Here is a 25,624-nt window from a genome sequence, read left to right as displayed (position 1 = left end):
GGACCAGGGAAGGACAAGGCAGGCAGAGCTATAGTACCAGTGATTAAGGTAGGGCTTTGAACTATATTGAAATTCTCAGTGCTGCAATCCCTAGACTTATCTTCCCTGTGACTTCTGTCTAGATAGATGTGCAAAAGCATGTATATGCACACAACTTCACAAAGATGTGTGTTTAAAGCCATATGGGAAGCCTGGTATAATGACATATAATCCCAGCACATAGGAGCCTAAAATGGAAGGTGTCTTAGTTAAGGTTTTACTGCTGTGAACAGACACCATGACCAAGGCAACTCTTATACGAACAGCATTTAATTGGGGCTGGCTTACAGGTTCAGAGGATCAGTCCATTATCATCAAGCCAGGAGCATGGCAGCATGTAGGCAGGCATGGTGCAGGAGGAGCTGAGAGATCTATATCTTCATCTGAAGGCTGCTAAGACTGACTTCCAAGCAGTTAGGATGAGGGTCTTAAAGCCCATACCCACAGTGATACACCTACTCCAAGAAGGCCACACCTATTCCAACAGAACCACACCCTTTAATAGTGTCACTCCATGAGCATATACAAGCCATCACAGAAGGATTACCAAGACTTTGAAAACAGTCTGTGCTATCCGTCTCAAAACAAACAAAACAAAATGGGACAGCCAGAACCCATGCAAAGGTGGAAGGAGATAACCACAAAGATGTCCTTTTTTAAAAAAAAGAATTACTTATTTACTTTACATATATGTAGCTATCTTCGGATGCATCAGAGGGCATCAGATCCCATTACAGATGGTTGTGAGCCACGATGTGGTTGCTGGGATTTGAACTCAGGACCTCTGGAAGAGCAGTCAGTGCTCTCTTTTTTTTTTTCTTTTCTTTTTTTCAGAGCTGGGGACCGAACCCAGGGCCTTGCGCTTGCTAGGTTTTACAGGTTCAGAGGTAAAACCTGAGCTAAATCCCCAACCCCTCAGTCAGTGCTCTTAACCACTGAGCCATCTCTGCAGCCCCACAAAGTTGTCCTGTGTTCTCCACATGTACACCATGTCACCCATGAGCCTATATATATCACACACAAACACATACACAAAACACACAACATGCCAAATGGGTACTAGGGATGGAACTTAGTGCTAGAGTACTTTCCTAGTGCCCAGCACTGTAAAATACTAACAGTAATGACAGTAAGTCTATCTTTCTATGTAGGAGATGGGCTGCTACCCACTTCCAGTCAATGGAATGTTTCAGGAGTTACATTAGCAGCATCTGTATCTGCAGTCGATTCTCCTAAGTTGGGGTTTGGGATGCTGTTCCTGTATCCTGTGTGTTTGATTTGGGTTCTTGGTAGTTTTGTTTATAAAGGATGATACGTTTTCGATTTACTTAATTAGCTGTACTTATTTATTGGGGTCGGGGGAGAGTATCTCGGCACATGTTGAGGTCAGAGGACAAGTTGTGGAAGTCATCTTTTTTCTTCCATCGTGAGGGTCCCAGGGAACAAACTCAGGTGGTTAGGCTCAGCAGTGGACGCCTTCTGAGCCCCGCCTCTTTTTAGGGGTCTCACTGTGTAATCCTGTCTGGCTTGAACTCACTCTGTAGACAAGCCTGGCCTCTAATTCTCAGAGATCCTCCTGCCTCTGCTTTCCCAAGTGCTGGGATTAAAGGTGTGTGCCTGGCTTTAATTCAGCTTTTTTTTTTTGAAATAAGTTTGTACTACAAATGGGCCTTAAAGTTGTAAATCTCTTAGCTCAGTCTCCCAAGTCTACCCTGCCTGTCTCTAGGCAGCTGTTTGACTGTAAGTAAGCGCTTAATTAAATCTCTCTGGATGGATCTGACCATCTTTGATCAAGGAATGGAGTTGCTTCTTTCTTGGGGCTTTGAACAACCCAAGTCACCCGAGTGTTTTACTGAGATTTTATAGTGGATTTTTTTTTTTTTTTTTTGGTTCTTTTTTTCCGGAGCTGGGGACCGAACCCAGGGCCTTGCGCTTCCTAGGTAAGCGCTCTACCACTGAGCTAAATCCCCAGCCCCTTATAGTGGATTTTACAGTCTTGGGACGATGGTAGATCTTTATTTTAACTCAGCCGGAGTAACCATGAGCAACAAGGCACTGATTAGAGATAACTTTAACACACAGCTCCAACCCCTGGAGGCTCCCACCAGGCCCTCATGCAAACTCTGACCTGGAGTGTCATAATTCCTTCCGGTTGTCGTCTATCCTGTATAACCACAGGTAGGCAAGCGGCCAGCCACTAAAGGAAAACAAGTGGCTTTTCCATAGGACTCAGGAAACCTGGACAGCCTGGAGGGAGAAACCGAAAACTGTGCTCCCTGAGAATCCATCCTCTCAGCCACTCAGAGGGAATGAAGCTATCCAGTAGGAATGAGGCACTAGGAAGCAGCTTAGAGACTCCTATCAGCTACCACTGTTCAGAACTGGGCCAAAAGGCACGCAGAGATTTGCCCCTGGGGACTACAGCCCTAAAAGATCCAATTGCGCTCCCTTTGTTTTTGAGATTCATGCTAGTGCGCATGTTCCTTTCTGTATCGTTTCCCGGGCTAGGTCTCCTGTACCTTCCGTAGCTGGCTGTGGTTAAAGTTGAAAGGAGCATTCAGTAGGGCTCTTCTCTAGCAGGGCAGGTCCAGGCCTGTAGGAACCGGTTTAACCTGCTTCCCAGAGTCTTGCAGCCATTTCAGATTACTTAGGCCTCAGGAGAAGGAAGTGGAGGGGTTCTGGGTCAGGACCTGATATAGCCAAAGAGATCCGTTTGTTCTTAACAGATCTATTTAAATAGATGTGCTTAACTTGGAAGTCTTTGGAGAAGTGAGTTTCTTTTCTTTTTTAAAGATTTATTTGTTTATTAATTTACTTATTTATTATAAGTACACTGTTGCTGTCTTCAGACACACCAGAAGAGGACATCAGATCTCATTACAGATGGTTGTGAGCCACCATGTGGTTACTGGGAATTGAACTCAGGACCTCTGGAAGAGCAGCCAGTGCTCTTAACCACTGAGCCATCTCTTCAACCTGAGAAGTGGTTTTTTTTTTTTTTTTTTTTTTTTGGTCTTTTTTTCAGAGCTGGGGACCGAACCCAGGGCCTTATGCTTCCTAGGCAAGCGCTCTACCACTGAGCTAAATCTCCAACCCGGAGAAGTGGTTTTCTAAGTCAGGTGTCAGGCCATGAATCTGTCCCTAGTTCCTACCCCCTTATTTTGTTTTTGTTTGAGACAGAGTCTCTCTGTGTAACAGCTCTGTAGACTAAGCTGACCTGGATTTGACAGAGATGCTCCTGCCTCTGCCTCCCTAGTGGAATTAAGGGAATGCACCACCACTGCCTTGCCCCATTTTGATTCTCAGTCTCTCTCCCTTCCATTTTGAACTCCTGGGCTCAAACGGCTTTCTGCCTCAGGCCCTAACAGCACCGCAGGCTAGTATTAATTTCTTCTTTTTCTCTTTATTGGAGACTCAAACCAAGGCCTTATGGATGGTAGTGGGAAAGTCCTCTACCCAGCTCCATTTCAAATACCTATTTTGATTATTTTTAACAGTGTATGTGTGTGCCTTTGTACTGTGCATTTGAATGTGGGTTCCTCCAGAGGCCAGAGGTGTTGGATCCCCTGTGGCTGGAGTTACGTAGGTCCTGGGAATCGAACTGATGTTCTCCGGAACGACAGTAGACATGTTCTTAACTGCTGAGTCATCTCTCCAGCCTACCTCCCCTGGTGCCTTTTCTTTTTTTTTTTTTTTTTTTTTCTTTTTTTCAGAGCTGGGGACCGAACCCAGGGCCTTGTGCTTGCTAGGCAAGTGCTCTACCACTGAGCCAAATCCCCAACCCCATCTGGTGCCTTTTCAATTCCCTAATTGTCCCTTGGAGAAGAGGTCTCCTCTCTTTCCACCCATGACCACCAATATGAAGGAGAGACTTGAGTAGCCACAGAGCCACAGAGGGTCAGGCTTATCTTCTGTAGATTTGGGTTTCTTTTTCTTTTTTTCTTTTTAATAATTTATTCTTGTCTCTCTCTTTTTTTTAGAAGACTATTCTTTTTTTTTAAGATTTATTATTTATGAGTACACCATAACTGTCTTCAGACACACCAGAGGAGGGCATCAGACCTCATTACAGATGGCTGTGAGCCACCATGTGGTTGCTGGGAGTTGAACTCAGGACCTCTGGATAAGCAGTCAGTGCTCTAACCGCTGAGCCATCTCTCCAACCCTGGGTTTCTTTTTCTTTTTCTCTCTGTCTCTTTGTCTCTCTGTCTCTCTTCCTCTCCCCCCCCTCCCCCTTCTCTCTGTCATTTTTGATTTTGGTTTTGGTTTTGGTTTTGGTTTGGTTTTCCAGACATGGTTTCTCTGTGTAGCCCTGGCTGTTCTGGAACTTCCTCTGTAGATCACACTGACCTCGAACTCAGGGATCTGCCTGCCTCTGCTCCCCTACTGTTAGAATTAAATGTATACACTACTATCACCTCCCTTAATTTAGGTTTCTTGATGGCATGGTCTAAACTGTTGTCTAAATATGGATCAATCTCTATATATCATCTATCTATCAACCTGTATCATCTATCATCTCTCTATTTATTATCTATCTATATCTACCAATCTCTATCTATCATCTGCCAAGCTGGTTGATAGAGGTTCCCTATGTAGCCCCTACCAGTCTGTAACTCACAGCAATACTTTTGCCTTGGCCTCTCCAATGCTGCAGTGACAGGTTACCTCAGCCTCTCTGTTTGTCCAGAAAGGCTCCGCTCCCTACCCTGCAAGTTCCTAAAGTTTTACTGTATCTTACTTTCCTAGAAGTTTACTGTGTTACATACTCTAAAGGCAAATTGAGGTTGTAAAGAGAATGATTGAAGTTCAGTAAATGGAGGTGGGGACAGGCCTGGAATAGCAGCCCTGGGAGGTGGAGGCAGGACCAGGTGAAGGGGAGTAAGGAGAGGACTGGGAAGCCTGTTGTTATTTCTTTCCATTGAGGATCTCACCTTCCTAAGAGTCCCTGTGTGCCTGTCCCCCTTTCCATTCGTTCTTTGCTCCCTCTCTGCTGTCCCCTCTGGCCCAGTAGTGATTTAGTCTTTCTTCCTTGAAAAATGGCACCAAAGTACTGGGACAAATCTTGTAATCTCTCTCTCTCTCTCTCTCTCTCTCTCTCTCTCTCAAATCAAGCTCACACCAGTTATCCATCAGTGTCTAGATATTGATAGAATGTCCTAGAGATCTGAGCTAGACTCTGGGCAAGCTAGCCAACTTCGCTGTGCGTCAGTTCCCTCATATATAAATATCCCCAGGAGAAGACAGAGCTGTGAGGTAATATTTGGTTCTGAGTTGGTAACAAAGTGATTTTGCTTATTTGTTCACTTTTGTTGTTTTTTGTTTGTCTTGGGTGCTGCCACTACCGCCTGGCCACAAGGTGAAGATTTAACTGTTAGAGAATTCAACCATGAAGATCTGTCATGCAGTGTATGCCTGTAGCCCCAACATGAACTAGCAAGAAGATAGCAGATTCAAGGCCGGCCTAATGACCTACCTAGTGAGTTCAAGCTAGCCAGGGCGTCACAGTAAGGTCCTGTCATAACATGCCACACATTGCAGCACACGTCAGAAAACCCCGCACTTGGAGACATGAGGATCAGGAGTCATTCTCGATTAGTATATAAGGTTCAAAAGTAGCTTGAGTTACATGGGACCGAAAACATAGATAGATAGGTAGGTAGACTAATGGATAGATAGACAGATAGATGGATGGATGAATGGATAGATACATAGATACATAGGTAAATAGATGGATACATACATACATACATGCATACATAGACCGATCATTTGACAAGAACATGGGTCTGAGCAGAAAAGAATGTATACACCTTGATGGAACATCTGGGTCTGGGGAAGATGTGTGTGTTCAAAGTATCTCAGCATTGAGAATTAGTGGTCTGGGGCTGGAGAGATGGCTCAGTGGTTAACCACTCTTCCAGAGGTCCTGAGTTCAATTCCCAGCAACCACATGGTGGCTCACAACCATCTGTAATGGGATCAAATGCCCTCTTCTAGTGTGTCTGAAGACAGCAACAGTGTAGTCATATACATACAAAAATAAATGATTCTTTTTTTTTCTTTTCTTTTTTTTTTTCGGAGCTGGGGACCGAACCCAGGGCCTTGCGTTTGCTAGGCAAGCTCTCTACCACTGAGCTAAATCCCCAACCCCAAAATAAATGATTCTTAAAAAAAAGAATTGGAGTTGGGGATTTGGCTCAGTGGTAGAGCGCTTGCCTAGCAAGCACAAGGCCCTGGGTTCGGTCCCCAGCTCCAAAAAAAAGAAAAGAAAAAAAAAAAAGAATTAGTGGTCTGGAAAGTCTGGCAGAGTGGTGCACACCTTTGATCCTAGCACTTGGGAATCAGAGGCAGGTAGATCTCTGTAAGTCCAGAACAGTGTGGTCTAAAGAGTTCCAGAATAGTCAAAGCTATGAAGAGACACTCTGTCTCCAAGGAAAAAAAAAGAGTTTTAGTGGGCTGGGGATTACACCTCAGTTGATAGAGTTTACCTGGCATACATGAAGTCCTGAGTTAATTAAAAAACCATACAGTCAAGAATGCTTGTAATACCAGCATTTGGGAGGTAGGGTCAAGGGGATCAGAAATCCCAGGCCAGACCTCGGCTACATCAGTCAGTGTCTCAAAAAAGACAGAGTTGGTAGAGGAAAGTCAAGAAATCCCTCTCTCTGTACTACAATACATATTTCTTTTAAATATAGTTGTTTCCAAGAAATTCTCTAGCTATAGAGACTATGTTTTAAAATATTTTAATAAACTTACAATTTATTATTACATTTTGGGGTTGGGATGTGCAACGGTACAAGTCTGAGACAACTTGAAGGAATCTTCCTCCTACTGCTTAGGTTCATGGGTCGAACTCAGATCTTCTGCTCTGGCATAAGCACATTTCCCTGCAGAGCCATCTTCCAGGTTGCAAACCAGCTTTTATTTTCTATTCAACTCTCTTAGCATTTATCTTTTCTTGTTATAAGATGTCAGGAAACTTGGTTTGTTTGTTTGTTTGTTTTTCTACTGATTTTTATGAATCACCCCTCTACCTCTTTCTCCATTTCTGTTTTCTTTTTCCATTTCTCTCCATTAAAACTGAACAAAGGAAAGGAAAGGAAAAGGCATCCATCTCCCCTGGTGCCCCACTTAGTCCGAGAGAAATCCCTGAACACTGCCATCTGGCCTCTTCTACACAGCAGCCACAGCTGGAGCTGACCCCTCACCTGGGGCTGTCACTCAACACAAAAGAATCCCATCCGGAAACTTTTGGTCCCAAAGAGGTTTTCCCGGACGAGTGAGGCTAAGACTGACAATTAGTTTTAGCTTTGCTCTTTGGACTGACTCAACTTTGGATAGAAGCTGCCTGGCTGTCTCCTGTGTCATATACCTGTGATTTCCAGTAAGGTACTTAGAAACTAGTGGTAGGCTACAATTTCTTTAACTGGAACTACAGATGACCTGGAGATTATTTACAATAAAACTACTTTGTTTCATAAAATAAGCTGAGGAAGAGAGAAGAGTCTTGGTCACATGGCAAGTTAGTAGTCAACCTAATAATAGTTAAAAGACCTCTCTCTCTCTCACAAACACACACACACACACACACACACACACACACACACACACACACACACAGTTTGAACTTCAAGCACTTGTTTTTTTATTATCAGTGAGAGCTGGATTTTTACCTCTCGCTGCTGGCACTTTTACACATTTAAATGTAATGTATTGTAAGAATAAATCTAGCTGTATAAGAAAGAAAAGAGGGCTGGAGGGATGGCTCGGCGGTTGAGAGCACTGACTGTTCTTCCAGAAGTTCTGAGTTCAATTCCCAGCCACCATGTGGTGGCTTACAACCATCTATAATGGGACCGATGACTTCTTCTGGTGTGTCTGACAGCTATAGTGTACTCATATAAATAAAAATAAAGTAAATCTTTAAAAAAGAAAAAGGTTCTGTTCCAGTCTGGTTTTTGTTTTATTTTAAAATGTATTGATTTTTATGGTTTTGTGTCTGTGTGCATGTGTGCATTGAAGGCTTAGTTGCCAGCTGATGGGCTTTGAGGAAGTGATTGGATTCTGAGGGATCCATTGTGCTCAATGCACTCAGTCCTGCTTTTATTCCCACCTTGGCTTTTGCCCATCAAAGTGACATGAAGAGACACTAGAATCCAGGATACCTTAAGGAATCTGAAGGCCATACAGCCCTAAAAATGTTTTGTCAGGACTGGGATGTCTTCAGTTGATGCTTCCCCAGCATCCCTAATGTGCTAGATTTAATCGGCAAGAGCATGTAAATTGGGTGGATGGTACTTTCCTGTATCTCCCCTCTAGTGTAGGTGGTGGCAGGAGGAACAGAAATTCAAAGTCCTCTTTCCTTGGTTTTATAAGAAGTCAAAAGCCAGCATAAGCTACATGGGGCTGTCTCACAGGGTGGGGGAGGGGGTGGTAGAAATGGCTCATTAGTTAAGGACAGTCACTTCCAGAGGACACAGGTTCAGTTCTCAGCACCCACATGGTGGCTCATGAACATCTGGAACTCCAGTTCCAGGTTATCCAATGCCTTTTGACTTCCAAGGGCATCAGGCATGTATGTGCCTATACATGCACATCCATGTAGAAAAAACACTCATACACATAAAATAAGTTTATGAAAAAGTTTAGCAATTCTCCCACTACTAGGACTATACCATGTATCAGTACATGGGTCATGAGCTTTGGTTTTTAAGGGCCTGATACTAATTGGAGGTCAGTCAATCAAGGCTTGGGGACCATAGGAGAATGGGATTTAGAAACTCACTTCTGATACCTACAAAGTCATACTTAAACCGAGATAATACTGACACACAGAAGCTGAGGCAAAAGGATGGAGACCTCTAGGCCAGTATCTGCCTAGCAAGTTTAAGGGTAGGGCTACACAGGGGAACCTTGTCTCTCTCAATAATATAAAGTAAAATAAAATAAAATGAACCAGGAGAAGCTTCCCCGAATACCTGTCATTGCCCACAATGGTCGCTAAAGATGGCATCCTGCACAGGTTGCTACCCCCAGTCTCATCTGACTGCACTGAAGGACCACAGCTCCATGTCCTATAGTAACCAGTGACCTTTACTTTTCCTTGTGTTAACATGTTCAGCTGAGGTCTTTAAAATGTTTCATGGATTTGTACTTGAGAAGAAACAACTTGACATGGCAAAAACTCTTTTTAAATTTTTATTGTTTGTTTATTTAGGTTTTTTGAGACAGGGTTTCTCTGCATAATAGCCCTGGCTGTCCTGGAACTCCCTTTGTAGACCAGGTTGGCCTTGAACTCATGGAGATAGGAGATCCACCTATCTATGCCTCCAGAGTGCTGGGATGAAAGGCATGTGCCACACCATGCCTGGCTTTTTAAAAAAAAATTTGTGTCTATGTATGCCTGAGTGTGTGTGTGCATTCACACACATATATGTCCATGTATATATACAGTACATATACATATACGTGGTTCTGTTTTGAGATGGAGTCATTTCTTAAGGTTGTATGTATGTATGTATGTACGTATGTGTATGGTTTTTGAGACAAGTCTCTCTACATAGCCCTAGCTCTCCTGGAATTCACTCTGTAGATCAGGCTGGTCTCATCTCATCAGATGAGCCTGTCCCTGCCTCCTGGGTGCTAGGATTAAAGGTGTGTGTAACCACATCTGTCTAAAAGGTTTTATTCTAAATATTTTTATTATTGTTTTCATGTGTGAGTGTTTTACTTGGATGTATGTCTATGAGTTGCTTGGTGCCCATGGGGGCCAGAAGAGGGTTTGAACTCCCTAAAACTGAAGTTATAGACAGTTGTGAACTTCCACATGGGTGCTGGGAATTGAACCTAGCCCTCTGGAGGACCAGCCAGTGCTCTTTTTTTTTTTTTTTTTCGGAGCTGGGGACCGAACCCTGTGCCTTGCGCTTGCTAGGCAAGTGCTCTACCACTGAGCACTACCCCAGCCAGTGCTCTTAGCTGCTAAACCATCCTATCCCTCTAACCCTTTCAATGGAGGTCTTATTCTATAGTTCAGGCTGCCCTCGAACTCACTAGGTAGCCCAGGCCTTAGCCAATCTTTGCTACTTTGTGGGTTTTTCTTTTTCTCACCCTTTATCCCCCCCCATCCCCAGTTTCACCCCTTATCACTAGATAGTAAACAAATGAGGATAAAGGGAAGCGAGGAGGACAGAGAAAGAGAGCGAGAGCAAGAGAGAGCCCTGAGTCTAATTTCTTTCTTATTTCTTCTTTGAGCACAGGTATTAATAAACTGCAAGTGTCCCCACTAGTGGGGCTCTAGCATTTATACACCCTTTGAAGAGTTCCCAGAATTCCAAACATCACACAATCATAGAAACTATCTGCAGCTGGCAAAGCCACGCCTCTTCTAGAGCAAGAGGCAAATCGTAGTCAGCTGCTGCAGACCGCCTGAAGCAGCCCCACATCCCACACCTGGGATTAAGATGAAGGCACCATTCTTATAACATTTCTGTGTTTTTTTTTTTTTTTTTGGTTCTTTTTTTTTTTTTTTTTTTTTTTTTTTTGGTTCTTTTTTTCGGAGCTGGGGACCGAACCCAGGGCCTTGCGCTTCCTAGGCAAGCGCTCTACCACTGAGCTAAATCCCCAACCCCCATTTCTGTGTTTTTTAAAGAAACCAAACCCCCACATTTTTCACTACATTGGAATTATAGGTCAGACAACCACACTTCGATTCACAAAAATAAGTGGATAATACACACAAACATGCATGCATAAATACCTATCTGTCTTCCTGCTAGAATATGAGTAACTTAAAGACACAGATTGATTCGTTGTCTCTGTGTCTCTGGCATTTGTTTAGCAAACAGTCGCTTTTCCAAGGGGAAGTGAAAGGGACAGGAATAAGAGCTGCTCTTTCTGGTCTGCACGTTCTTCTGTAAAATAAAGGTGAAGGAGCTGGGGCTGGGGAATGTAGCTCAGTTGGTCACAGTGCTCATCTCTTATGAGTTTGGTCCCAGAACCACATCACACCAGGTGTAGACATACCTACATTTGAGATGTGGAGGCAGGGACATGAGAGGTTCAAGGTCATCCTTGGTTACTTAGCGAAGTTTCCGGTCCAGGTGGGATTCATGTGACCTCATTTCAAAAAGTCTAGTAAGCGATTCACACATGTAACCTCAGCATTTGTAAGACCAAAGCTAGAGGATTGCTGACAGTTCCAGGCCCTCTTAGCCTACCAGCTAAGACCCCGTCTCAAAACAGTACAAGGCGGGGACATGGTGGCCCAGGCCTTTAATTGCAGTACTAGGCGTCAGAGGTGGGTGGGTCTCTGTGAATTTAAGGCCAGCATGGTTTCAATAGTGAGATCAAGATAGTTAGGACTGCATACTGAGATCCAGTCTCAAAAATCAAAGCGCGAGTGTGCATACACACACACACACACACACACACACACACACACCACACATGAATATTGTTTCCTTCCTACCAGGGAACTGGAGATGAGTTCAGAGCTCCCTTCCCACATGAATGACCCACTTTACAATTTTTCCCAAGAGTAGAACTCATTGTCAGACAAGATGAGAGCATTGTGGCTTATCCTTAACTAACAGGCCTTTGGTTTTGCCTTAGGATAAAAACAGGTGTACCCACTTTGCTCTTTGGCACAGAACAGGTCTCAAACTGCTGGGAGATTAGCATTTGTCTGGAGAAAAGTCAAGGTCAGACTAAACAGGTTGTTGAACCCCTCTGTTCCTCCGCAAATACAGTTGGGCTCAGAATTACTCATTGTGATCAGGGCAAGTTTCTTCTGGCAGTAACATTTGGAGACTCTTAGAAACCCAACAGTAAAGTTTTGCACTAGTTTAAACACAGTTGACAAGTGGGTAGTCAGGGCAAATATTTTTTTCTTCAGCCACCACAGCTGGCAGGAACCAGTGTCATATTAGCAGCAGAGAATCTGAGGGCGCGACTGTCTCATCTCAAACACCAACACCTGTCACTCTGCTGTTAGAGTTTAATCCTCCCAGTGTCTCAAGAAGACTTTTCTGCTTCTAAAGACCCCTACTGACATTCTTATATTTTTGGTTGTGAGCCTAGCCTTTAATGGCTGAGCCATCTCTCCAGCCTCCTACTGACATCCTTACAGAAGAAGCAGGGATTAGTAACTGGAGGAAATAAATTCTTTAGCCTGACGTGCAAAACGCTGCACAGATACCACCGACCCTATGCTTGTCTTACACTGACCCCCAAAGCACTGTCCTTTCAGACAAAATGAATTCTTTTCTGCCTGGGGCTCACACAGTTTCCCTGCCAAGAATGTTTGCCTGGAATATCTGCTAACCCATTGTCTCCCAGGCTTGCTTCTTTTTATTTAGCACACAATAATTGTACTGTGAGGTATTACTTCAAGGCTCTCAAGATATTTTAACATTTATTTATTGTAAATGTGTGTGTACACGCACGTCACATGGAAGTGAAGGTCAAAGGATAACGTATAGGAGCTATCTCTCAGGCCCCGATTATTTTATTATTTTATTTTATTTTTGATGCTTGTAAGGAAAGAACTTGATTGATGGAATCATCTTCCTAGCACTCAGATTATATTTTTATTTGTAATAATAGTTTCTTATAACTTTTCATGTGCATGTGGCGCTGGGCATCAAACTTAAGGACCTTGTACAGAATATGTAAGCTCTCTCACTCAGCCATGCTCCCAGCCCCATCCACGAAAGAGTTTTTAGAGTTCATTTGTTTTCTGAAGTCTCTGACATGTATCCTTTTCATGAGCCTGGAAATGTCCTACAAAGTAGGCGGATGTGTCTGTCTCCTTTACATAGATGAAGAGGTGGCCCTGGAAATATTTGGGATTTTCTTTTCAGTGGTAGGAGTTGAACTCAGGACCTCCTGATAAGTCACACTCCCCAGCCCAAGGACAAGTAATGATATTTAGTTAGGAGGGAATCGTCTGGCTTTTTAGAGAATTAAGATAGTGTAAGGTCATTAGATTGTTTTGGGGAGGGGCTGTCTTAGGGTTTTCATTACTGTGAAGAGACACCATGATCAAGGTAATTCTTTTTTTTTTTTTTTTTTTTTTTCCGGAGCTGGGGACTGAACCCAGGGCCTTGCGCTTGCTAGGCAAGCGCTCTACCACTGAGCTAAATCCCCAGCCCGCGCCTACAACTCTTAACTCCAGAGGATCTGACACCTTTGTTCTCCAGGGGCACAGACACTGGTGCACATTCTTGTACACATGCATAATTAAAAATAACAAAATAATTGCGGCTGGAGAGATGGCTCAGCATTTAAAAGCACCAGCTGCTCTTCCAGAGAACCAGGATTATATTTCTAGCACCTACATGGCAGCTCACGACAGTCCAATGACCTCTTTTGGCCTATTTAGGCACTTCAAACACATGGTGCACATACATGTATACAGGCAAAGCACACATGCACACATAAAATACAAAAAATAATAAGAGTGCTACTTGTGATGCCACCCATCTTTAATCTTAGTACTTGAGTGATGGGAGCAGGTGGATCTCTATGAATTTATGACTAGCTTGTCTACATGGTGAGACCCTTTCGCAAAAACAAAAAAAAAAAAAACGAACAAAAAACCCCCAAATTAAATAAAATAATAAAGTAAAAAAACTTAAAATAAATAGTTTATTTTGGTTTTTGAGGCCAGGTGGTTTACTATCTTGAGCTAGCCCAATTCAGTCTAAATAGACAGGGTTTCAGGCTGGGGGTAGAACACAGTCATAGAGTGCTTGTCCGGCCTGCTTGGGGTCCTGAGTTCAATCACCCATACCAAAATAAAAAACAAGACCCAGAGTCTCCACATGTTTTCACTCTTTCTTATTTTCTTTTTGAGTCAGCTCTCCTACAGTCCAGGCTGCCTTGAGTTTGCTGTGTGGTTGAGGGTAAACTCCTTCTGAACCATCTACCACTACTTTCCTCATTTAGAGATCAAACTAATGTTACCATATACACAGCCCCCACAGCTAGACCCCTAGGGTTCTTTGTGTAGCCCTCTTTAGGACTCCTGGAACTCTCTCTGTAGACCAGGCTAGCCTCTCAGAGATCCTTCTTCCTCTGCCTATGAGGGATTAAAAGTGTATGCCACTAGGCTAGCCTCCTGCCTACAAGGGCAAGAATTTAATGCATGGACCACCTGTCTCCTCTCTCTCCCTGACTCTCTCTTTCTCTCTCTTCTTATTCTCCTGAGACAGAGACTCTCTGTGTAATCCTGTTGGGCCTGGAACTGGTTCTGTAGACCAGGCTGGTCTTGAACTCAGAGATCTGCCTGTGTCACCACTGTCTAAGTCTTTGACTTTCAATAGTGGATTTAATTTTTTTTTTAAATAAATCTTTTCGGGGTTGGGGATTTAGCTCAGTGGTAGAGCGCTTGCCTAGGAAGCACAAGGCCCTGGGTTCGGTCCCCAGCTCCGAAAAAAAGAACAAAAAAAAAAAAAAAAAAAAAAAAAACTTTGACTCTCTCATACATTTCTATAAAACAAGGAGACATAGAGACTGAACTGACCAGACACAATGTTAGTAGATCATTGGCCAAGAAAGATAAGATACACCTACACATGAATAATCAGGATAATATGTTCTTTTTGTTCTGCCTGTAAAATTCAGGCAGAAAAACAAAGACTTCCCTTGAACTGGGCAGGCCTGTTTAAAATTTCAATTGTCTAGACAGGTAGGCTAAATAGATCAAGTCTATTAGTAACTAGCAAGTTAGTAATTAGCACTGTACCCCCATCAGTATAAGAAAAATCCCTTTTCCATCTTGCTTAAACCAGCTGCACCTTATGGGTATAAACAGGGTGTGAACATAATTCTGTTTGTTGAGGGCTTATTGTGTGCCAACCAGATAGTTTATATAATCTCTTTCTCTTTCCTGGGACAGGGTTTGCTGTTGTAGCCCTGGCTGTTCTGGAACTTGCTCTATAAACTAAGCAGACTGGACTCAAACTGGACTCAAAAGAGATCAGCCAGCCTCTGCTTCCTGGGAACAAAGGCTTATCCCACCACTCCGGGCTACTGGACCTCTTAATTTTTACAGTCCAGGAAAACTCAAATTGAGGTAATGTTTACTGAACTACAACGTTGTAGATGTATATGCACTCATAGTCACATTATATTATGTTTCAATGTATAATTTTTTTTTTTTTTGGTTCTTTTTTTCGGAGCTGGGGACCGAACCCAGGGCCTTGTGCTTCCTAGGCAAGCGCTCTATCACTGAGCTAAATCCCCAACCCCTCAATGTATAATTTTTAACAAGATACAGTTCAGCTGTTTAGAATACCTGTCTTTCCAGAGGGTGTTCGTTTGATTTCCAGCACCTAGAATATGAATTATAACTATAACTTCAGTTTCAGAGGATCCAATCCCATTTTCTGGCTAGGCATGCATATGGTGCATATATACATACAGGTAAAACATCCATACACATTATGTATATAATAAAATATACATTTTATATGTATGTATATATTTGAAATATATTATACTAACCAGGCATGGTGGGTGGCTCTTGTGTGTAATCCCACCACTTGGAAGGCCAAGGCAGGATGACTGTGGAGAGTTAGAGGTCACCAAGTACTGCACAATGAGGCTAGGTTAGTATGGGCTGGAGTGAAAGTGTTTTCAACATTTGTTTCTTTTTTTCTGGAAGAGCAGTCAGTGCTCTTTTTTTTTTTTTTTTTTTAATTTTTTTTTAAGATTTATTTATTTGTAAGTACATTGTAGCTGTCTTCAGACCAGAAGAGGGCATCAGATCTCACTACAGATGGTTGTGAGCCACCATGTGGTTGCTGGGATTTGAACTCAGGACCTCTGGAAGAGCAGTCAGTGCTCTTAACCACTGAGCCATCTCTCCAGCCCTCAACATTTGTTTCTTTTTTTTTTTTTTTGGTTCTTTTTTTCGGAGCTGGGGACCGAACCCAGGGCCTTGCGCTTCCTAGGTAAGCGCTCTACCACTGAGCTAAATCCCCAGCCCCAACATTTGTTTCTTAAAGATAAGCTAGTGAGTGATTAATCATCATTTGAGTCTAGCGGTGGTGTCACACGCCTTTAATCCCAGCACTCAGGAAGCAGAAGCAGGTGGATCTTCGTGAGTTTGAGGCCAGTATTGAACTACAGAGTGAGTTTCAAAACAGGGAAGCCCTGTCTCAAAAACCTAAAACACTCTTCCTTTCCTATTTGCAAAACCGGACCGATCTTGGGCTAGAACACGACTGTATAAATCTCTAACATCGCGTAGGCGCTCAAGAAATGGTAGTCGTTTCCTGTAGAAGAGAGTTGGGAATGCAGAAAGCAATCCGCATTTGAGTACATTGAAGTCTCGAGGCCTTCAGCGGGAGGACGTTCTGGGTGTCTCGGTTTGGCGGCTGGCCGTTGGCGTTTTCCCGCGCAGAGGGCAGGGCGGAGCGCCAGTCCCGCAACGTGGTAGCTGAACCCACTCTCCGCCAGAACTACACCTTCCTGCAGAAACCACGCTGGTTCGCTTGGCAGGTGGCACCCAATGGTACTAGCTCGGAAGCTAGCCATGCGGTGCTCGTTGGAGCCAGAGTCAGGACTTGTATCTACAAGCTCGCCGAGAAAAGGCGGCCGTAGACAGTGCTTTTGCCGCGCAGCACGCTGGGAGTTGTAGTTCGCTCCCGCAACGTCTAGTAGCCAGGCTTGCTTTGAGTGGCTGTACCCTGTCACGTGACGACAGAGACGCACGCATCGAGTATCTTGCAGTGTCTCTGAGGTCATCATAGAGCGACCGCACGCCTTAATAGTGGGTTCTCTGTAGGCTGTGGATAATACGACCCTGAAACTCCGACCACTCGCAATGCTAGCATCCCCGCCGCCTCCACATAGTCCCTCTCGCTCAGCTCCCAGAGCTGTGTTAACCAGCCGGGTAACCGCGTTCAAGCTTCAAGTACTGGCTCCGCCCTCTCCCATGACGTAGGGATCACGTGACGGGCAGGGCCGCCTCTGCCGCCGCCGCCGCTTTGTAAGAGGCACATTGGCAGGTAACGAGCGGCGGCGGCGGCGGCGGGTCCCGAGTCCAACGAGAGCAGCAGCGGTAATTGCCACACTATCCCCTTCAGTCTCTTTTCCAGAGCCATGAACCCTGCGGTGTATGCTTTCTGGACCAGGGCTTAGGTCTTCTGAACTCCCAACCCCCTTTGGGATGCCCCAGCGTCTACCCGGGTGGACCGGGCCGAGCTTCCCTCGCTGGCTTCATGTTTCTGTAGTGTGTCCAGGCCTGGGCACTCTCCTTCCTCTCCCGCTCAGGTTGCCCTGTGCTTCCTGCTCCCCCCAATCCTAGTTGGCCGGCCCCACCCAGCCCCAGGGGGCGCCTTCCCCTCCCCCACTTTGGGTTTTTATCCTGGAGGGTGTGGTTTTCTCTCCCACCTCGGTCCCGGCGTGTTGGCTGGAGCTTCTCCGCCACGCTGTCGCCCTCATTCTGACCACCTTTCCGCTTTCTCGTCTGGCGGCGTTCCTGGGACTGGTCTTAGAGCCCAACTTCTGCGCTTTAGTCTCTCCCTACTTAACCTGAAGGCATAGTTCAGTTTTACTACTTTTCATTCCTGAGGTCTTTGGTGTTAGTTGAAACTCAAGTTTTCTTTCTCCTGCCCTGTTCTTGAAGTCTGTTTGTGTCATAGTTTATTCTTTAACGTAAGTTAAGAGTGCTTGTGAACTGTAAAGCGTGCCTGTTAGAAAATCAAATGCTAATTCTTGAACCTGGTGCATTCCAACTCGGTTTTCCTTACCAGTTTCTTTATCACTTTACTATCCAGCTTTCCCAAAACCTTTCCCCCTACATTTTCAGTTTTAGTTGCCCAGGCATAGCAACTGTCACCACTCAGGACTCTTGTTTTCTCTTGGGGTTGGTCTTGGAATTCTTCCTGCTGTTTCTTGCTTTAACATAATCTCATACGCCTTTCTACTTCATTTCCAAGGTGCACACTCTGCCTACTCCTACTTTTTACTTTTCTCCAGCAATTGTGTACAGTAATAATTGGAGCTTTGGTGATTCCATGAAGTGCCCAGAGATCATCTTTTGGAGAGCATTCCTTTTTTGGGGGCGTTTTTGAGAGAGGGATGCACTCACTCCCTAGCTAAGGCTGGCTTTCTATTCAAAATCCTCTTGGCTCTGTCTGTCTCTCTTCTCCCTCCCTTCCTCCCTCCCTCCCTCCCTCGCTAGCTTTTGGAAACAGGGTTTCTTCATATTGAGGACTTGCTTTGTAGACCATGCCGGTCTTGCACTCATAGGGATCCACTTGCCTCAGCCTCCCAAGCACTGGGATTAAAGGCATGAGTCACCATGCACCTCTGGCCTCAGTCTTTCCTTGCTAGGATCAGGTTGCATGGATTACAGGCAAACATTACTGTGCCTGGTTACAATGAACTCTTTGCGTTCTCTTTCTTTGTTTTTTAAATTTATTTATTATATATAAGTACACGGTGCCAGATGAGAAAGTGGAAAGGTGTACACTGTCTTCAGACACACCGGAAGAGGACATCGAATCCCATTACAGATGGTTGTGAGTCACCATGTGGTTGCTGGACCATGTGGTTGCTGGGAATTGAACTCAGAACCTCTGGAAGAACAGTCAGTGCTCTTAACCACTGAGCCATCTCTCCAGCCCTCTTTTATTTTTTTATAAACCCCCTACCAATGGGCATGCCAGTACTCCCTCTGAATTGTCTGGTTTTTGTTGTTGTTTGTTTGTTTATTTTTTAAACCTCCCTTCAGTTTTTCATCGGTGTGATCCTGACTGTCTTGGAACTTACTTTGTAGACCAGGCTGGCCTTGACCTGGAGAAATCGCCTGTCTCTACCTTCAAGTGCCAGGCTTAAAGGTACGAACTACCACCCACCATCTGGTGCTTGTTCTTAGTGTTGGTTTTTCCAATAAAGGTAGAAGGGAGGTGATTCTCATACTCTCACACCTAAGTTCTCCTGTAGTGTAGCTTGGACATTGGGCGATTCTTTAGTATGGTCTTTACCTCTTTTAGGGAAGAATACATCCTACTCTTGGGAGGTTGTCCGATATATCTTGTCTGCCTTCACGGCCTCTCTGCTAGGGCCATTTTCCAGTAGCTTTGAGATTTGTCTTACTGGGCAAAGGTGTTTCCCATTCTACACTTGCGTGCTGTCACTATTTTTCCTACTTAGGGTTCATTTAAGTTCTGTAAGAGATCCCTCCCCTCATCCCTGGTGGGTGACCGGTATGTTTCCCACACTTCTGATCCCTCCCCCATTCCTTTCCTTGCTGCCTCTGACCTTCAAAAACTAAACATCTCAGAGAAAGGGAGATTGTTTTGTTTGAAATATGGGTGGAAGTAGTAACATGGCAGAGAATGAGGCCATGAGAAAGGATTGTGGTAATTGCTTCTCTGGCCTGTTTCCGGCTGCTCTGGTTTCCTCTGGTTTCTCTTTAAATGTGGATCTGGCTAGCCATGATCATATGGAACTTCCTTTAAAACTACCTTTTAGAACGACTTTACTGAAGTGCTCATCAGGAATCGCTCTTGGTATTAGCTTGAGTAAATTTTACTGTTTGAGGGAGATGGTGGAAGAACATGGCTATAAGAGTGAGTTTATTTAAATTAATGCTCATTTGAGATGATGTTTTAGCCAAGATATGTAGCCAAGCTGGCCTCAAAATCTGCCAGCTCCAGTTTCTCAAGGGCTGGGAGTATAGGCATGTGACATACTATTCTGGCTTTGTTTTAAGTTTTGCTGTTTACCCCTTAAGGATATAAAATGCATCTAGAAAGTTTAATCCTGTCTTATAGTATAGATGTGGTCTAAAGTGATTTTACTTTCCATTGTTAGTCTTGACACTGTGACATTGTTTTTGTTTGTTTGAAACAGGGTCTGCCTAGGAGTCTACTTTGATGTATTACTTTGTAGCCAGGTTGGTTTCAAACACATTGATTAGCTGCCCGGTTCTCCAGATGCCCAAGTGCAGCATTATGTGTCTGTGCTGCCATGAGCATCCTCTGATGAGAGTGCTGCAGCTTTGTTTGTAAAATGGGGGGTGGAGGTGAGCTTAAAGGAAGTCAAAGGAACATGTCACCAAACTCTCTGTGGTAGATAGAGTTCTACTAGTTCAGACCAAGAAATCCATCTTTTTTCAAAGTCAACCAAATGTATCAGTTCTCAGTCCCCACAGTCAGAATGTATAAGACTAATGTTTGTGCTGTTCTCCCTTAAAAAAATCATCTTTGTTTTATGTGTGAGTACACTGTCACTGTCTTCAGACACACCAGAAGAGGGCATCAGATCCCATTATAGATGGTTGTGAGCTACCATGTGGTTGCTGGGAATTGAACTCAAGATCTGTGGAAGAGCAGTCAGTGCTTTTAACCACTGAGCCATCTCTCCAGCTTTTCAATTATCTTTTGGGCAGTGTTTCTTCCAGAGTTACCTTTGCTTTTCCTTGATTTGGGGGTGGGGCGGTGCTGGGGCGGTGCTGGTGATTGAGTTAAGGATGTACCCTGCAGCAGAGCTGTATCCTCAACTTCCTGTACTTTGTACTGAAAGGAGACCTTGAAAATACTGTCTTTGTTTGTTTGTTTGTTTTCTTTTTTTCTGGATCTGGGGACGGAATCCAGGGCCTTGTGCTTGCTAGGCAAGCGCCTACTACTGAGCTAAATCCCGAACCCCTGTTTTGTTTTTTTAAAGTCAGGGTCTTGTCAGCCTTGAACTTAATGGGCAGCCACAGATGAGCTCAAACAGACTCTCCTGTTTTTCCATTTCTACCTATTACAGGTGTGATCCACACACACTTGTCTGGAAGACTTTGATGAGGCATTGAAGACCAGGTTTTGTGACTTTTTGGCTAAGGGACATAGTTGATTGTGGACGGAAGTGAGTTTGAGTTGGTACCCATTTAAGTATTTGGAATCGAGGCAGGGAACAGGACTTGTAATAAGCAGCAAAGTTTCAGTCAATAAATAAGCAGTAACCTCCCTTTAAAAGTTGGTAGAGCTGGGTGTGGTGGTGTATGTCTTTAATTCCACGGTTTGGGACTTGAGAAGCAGAGGCAGGAGGATGGATCTCTGTGAGTTTGAGACCAGCCTGGTTTACAGAGCATTCCAGACAGCTAGGGTCCACAGAGAAACCCTATTTTGGGGTTGTGGGAGAGGTAACTCAGTTTTAAAGCACTTGCTGATTTTCAAGAGGACCCGACTCAACTCCAAGGACTCACACGGTGGCTCACAGCTGTTCGTAATACTCCAGTTCTAGGCTGATGCCCGGCCTCCTTGGGCACCAGGCTTCTCATGGAATGAATGGAGATACATGCAGGTAAAACATCCATACACATTTAAAACAAAAGGAAACAAACCTTGTAGATCAGTAGTGGGTAAAGGCACATGCTTTCAAGTCAGTGCTGGAGCTTGATCCCTGAGGCCATGGCAGAAAGAGAGACGAGACTTCTGCTAGTTGTCTTCTGCCCTCCACTTACACACTGTGGGGCTTATTCACACACATAAAAGCTAAATATTAATGGTTTTAAAAGTTAGGGGGCGGGGGGCCTGGAGAGATGTCTCAGAGGTTAAGAGCACCGACTGCTCTTCCAGAGGTCCTGAGTTCAATTCTCAGCAACCACATGGTGGCTCACAACCATCTATAACAGGATCCAATGCCCTCTTCTGGCATGCAGATATACGTGCAGATGGAGTACTCATATACATAAAATAAATCTTAAAAAATAAAAAGGGGGCTGGAGAGATGGCTCGGTGGTTAAGAGCACCGACTGCTCTTCCAGAGGTCCTGAGTTCAAATCCCAGCAACCACATGGTGGCTCACAACCATCTGTATTGGGATCCGATGCCCTCTTCTGGTGTGTCTGAAGATAGCTACAGTGTACTCATATACAAAATAAATAAATCTTTTAAAAAAAAAATAAAAAGGTGTTAGGAATGTGGGGGCTATGGGTGAGATTCAGTAATGGAGAACTTCCTGCCCAAGAACAAGGCTTCATCCTCAGCTCCAAGAAAAAAAGTTGTTTTTCTTTATAGACATCTAAAACTTGTTTCTAAAGCTTAAAAATTAATATTTTTCAGGGGCTGAGGAAATGGCTGAGTAGTCTAAGAGCAGTTGTTGGTCTTAAAAGTCCCAGGTTCAATTCCCAGCACTCACATAGTGGTTCATAACCATCTGTAAACTCCAGTTCCGGGAGATCCAATTCTTTCTTTTGACTGCTTCAGGCACTAAGCACACACATGGCGCACATATGTGACACAGGCAAAATACACACGAAATCAAATTTGAAAATCCAATAAAAAATGAATAATTTTCTTTAAGAAATTTTAAAGATTTAGTTTTATGTGTATGAGTGTATTGCCTGTCTGTATACTGTGTGGGGGCCTGGTGCCCATGGAATTCAGATGAGTCATCTGATCCAGTGGTATTAGAGTTACAAATGTTTGTGAGCCAACATGTTAGTGCTGGGAACAGAACACAGGTTCTTTGCAAAAGCATCAGTGCTCTTGATACTGAAGTTCTTAGCATGCCTCAAGAATACTCTTAAAAATTATTTATAGAGGAGATTTCTGACTTTCTTTTCTTTCCCTCCCCTTCCTTCCTTCCCTCCCTCCCTCCCTCCCTCCCTAAGGTTGGGTTTTGTTGGATAGCCCTAGCTGATATGGAACCTACTAGGTAGCTGAGTTGAGGCTGGTCTTAGGCTCCTATCAATCCTCCTGTCTCAGCCTCCCTTATGCTGGCTGAGCTTAAAGGCAAATGCCACCACACCTGGCTTAAATAGGCATTTTTAAGGCCTCCTATTTGGTTGTGGTATAGGCCTGTATACACCTGTAACCCCAGCCTGCAACCCCAGCAGGAGGGTCTTCATAAATTTGCTGATGCTTTGCCTGTATAGTGTCAAAAAAGCAAACCAAAACAGAAGCTTACTTATTCTCTTGTCCCAATAATTTTTTCAATGAAAAGTCTTACCTTTTAGAGTGCATATGGTGGACACACATAGTCTAGGTATCTAAGATTACTTCACTTACCTGTGATACTGAAAGATATATTGGGTTTTAGTATGCTGTCTTAAGAAGCAGCATGTTATGACAATTACTATCTTTTTTTAAGATTTGTTTATTTAGTTAATGTATATATGAGTACTCTGTCCTCAGACACACCAGAAGAGGGCATCAGATCCCATTACAGGTGGTTGTGAGCCACTGTGTGGTTGCTGGGAATTGAACTCAGGACCTTTGGAAAACAGTCAGTGCTCTTAACCACTGAGCCATCTGCCCTGACCATATTTCACAGTAACGCTGGGGCTGTCAGTATTCTCAACATTAGGTTCAGTGACTGGAGTGTCTTTGTACAGGAGGAGGTAAAGGAAGAAAAGGGGGTGGGATTGCAAAGGAAATGGGGAGCAAGGGAATTAATAGAGAGAGGAAGAACTATCCAGCAATTCTGAACCATCACATTCTTCTCCCATTTGTTTTTTAAGTGTGCTCATTTATTTATGTGTGTGTATGTATGTGGGTCTGTGGACATGTGTGTGCACCTGTGAGAAGGCATAGGAGCTGGGGTTGCAGGCAGAGGTGAGTTTACTGATAGAGGTGCTAGGAACTGAACTTCTGTCGTCTGCAAGAATAGCCTCTTGTAACTGTTGAACTGGCTCTGGCCAGAGCTGTCTGTGGCCCTTGGTTTTGTTGAGACAGTTTCTTTATGTAGCCTATGCTGTCCTAGAGCATATGTATTCTAGACTGGCCTTGATCTCAGATCTTTTGCCTCTACCTCCTGAGTACTGAGATTGTCATGCCTGGCAATCATTTATTTTTGAGGCTGGATTTTAGAATATTACTCTGGCTGGCTTGGAGCTTGCTGTGTAGACTAGGCTGGCCTCAAGGTTTCTGTGGTCTTCTACCTCTGCTTCCTAAATGCTTGGATTAAATTCCTGGGCCACTGTGTCCCCCACTTCCCCATTCCAGATAACTGTCAAGGATGGATGGCCCTGAACTATGTCTGTACTTAAAGACAAGAGGTTCAGGTAGGAGGTTCAGCTGTGTTACTTGTGGCATTCCTCCTGCCAGTCTCACATATGTAGGAAACACAGGAGTGCTCCAGATTCTGTGAATAGTGGATTTCATTAGGATTTAGAGCAATTGTTCTCAACCTGTGAATTGTGACCCCTTTGCAGGTTGTGAAAAGACCCTTTCACAGGGGGCTACCTCAGACCATTGGGAAAAAAGGAGATTTATATTACTATCCATAGCAGTAGTGAAATTAGTTATGGGATAGCAACAGAAATAGTTTTATGGTTAGGAGTCACTGCAACATGAGGAACTGGATTAAAGGGTCGGCAGCATTAGGAAAGTTGAGAACCACTGCTCTAGACCTTTTGCTGAAGCTTAGCTTCCTGCTTGGGTTATTTATTAACTTGCCTTTAGAACCTTTCTAGATTAAAGTACTATTGTATATATACAATTCAGTAATATCTTGTATTTCTGTTTGCACATTTTTAAAAAGTTAATTTTTTAATTTATGTGTACATGTGTGTGAAGTACATGCTGTCTGTGTGTACCAGCATCATGTGTAGGTTAGCTTTCTTGTTCATGTCTGTGGCAACTGGAGTTACAGGCAGTTTTGAGCTACTGTGGGTGCTGGGAACTGCAACACACATTCTTTAATTGCTGAGCTCTCTAGTGCCCTCCCCTCCCCCCAGCACTCCTAGCTGGTCTGAAATTTTTGTGTGCCAGATTGGCCTTGAGCTTACCGAGGTTCCTCTTCTCAGGTGCTGAGAAAAGGCCTGCTCCACTATGCCTATTTTATACCAAGTTTCTTTTTTTTCTTTTAATCTATTCCCATCTTAAGTTTTGAGAAGCTGTAGAAACATAGAGCATAAGGAGTTCCAGGACAGCTAGAGCTATACAGACTTTGTCTCAGAAAGTAACAGGCACGTTGCAGCTCTGTGGTGGTGTTTGCCTAGACCTTCCTTGATCCTGTTCCTAGCACAGATCCCAGTAGTGATTGGAAAATCTCTCTGTTTGCTGGGGTAACCCAGGTATCACACGAGTCAAAAGCCTTGTCAGTTCAGTGGCCATTTACTCTCTTATTACTACAGAAGACGGCAGTGTGATGGAGCCAGCAGAGCAAGATGTGCCTAACCTCTAGTGATCAGGCAGGACAGGGAAATGACAGGCTTTATTTGTTAGACTGTGGTGATAGTTGCAAAGCTTAGCCAATGCACTAAGTCATGTAATTACATGTTCAAAGTGAACTTTGTTTGGAACATGCCCTAGTAAAGTTATTCACTATTTTTAATAAATATGGTGAGATAAGCAATTTGAATAGATAAGCATATGTTAATTCTGTAATTATTACCAGTTATAGTCAAACTTTAGAAGTCCATTATCTTTTTTAGGTTCCCCAAAGGCTTGGGAAACAGTATTTGACCAAGGTTTCTTAATCTCAAAATGAGTAGATTCCAGGACTTCTGACTTGTGCTTTTACTTGCACTCCTTTAGCACCTTGCCTGTCTGAGACACTGGTGTGACTGGGAGTATAGCCGGGTGCTATAAGCAACAGAAAGGACATTTAACCCTTTACAGTATGAAAG

General features: G+C 43.9%; 1 protein-coding gene across 19 annotated transcripts in view; it reads left to right on the top strand.

Moving 5' to 3' along the window:
* The first annotated feature begins 16,418 nt into the window (after positions 1-16,418).
* The window catches only part of Ubap2 (ubiquitin-associated protein 2), an 89,174-nt gene continuing 79,968 nt past the window's right edge, over positions 16,419-25,624 (top strand). For 4 of the 19 annotated variants that reach the window (XM_063287615.1, XM_063287613.1, XM_063287608.1 and 1 more), the window contains exons 1-2: positions 17,024-17,113; positions 18,836-18,896. Coding sequence is in view for 4 of the 19 variants with exons in the window: in XM_063287604.1 (XP_063143674.1) it covers positions 21,336-21,351 (16 nt within the window). In the remaining 15 variants the exon portion in view is untranslated. Of the gene's footprint in view, positions 16,565-16,801; positions 16,823-16,957; positions 17,114-18,835; positions 18,897-20,584; positions 21,352-25,624 lie in introns of those variants that run through there. The other 15 variants (XM_063287610.1, XM_039109838.2, XM_063287605.1 and 12 more) reach the window with 12 other exon arrangements.

The sequence above is a fragment of the Rattus norvegicus genome, chromosome 5 (assembly GCF_036323735.1).
Source record: "Rattus norvegicus strain BN/NHsdMcwi chromosome 5, GRCr8, whole genome shotgun sequence".
Lineage (NCBI taxonomy): Eukaryota > Metazoa > Chordata > Mammalia > Rodentia > Muridae > Rattus > Rattus norvegicus.
The sequence above is the reverse complement of the archived record's forward strand: the minus strand, read 5'-3'. Positions and strand labels throughout refer to the sequence as shown.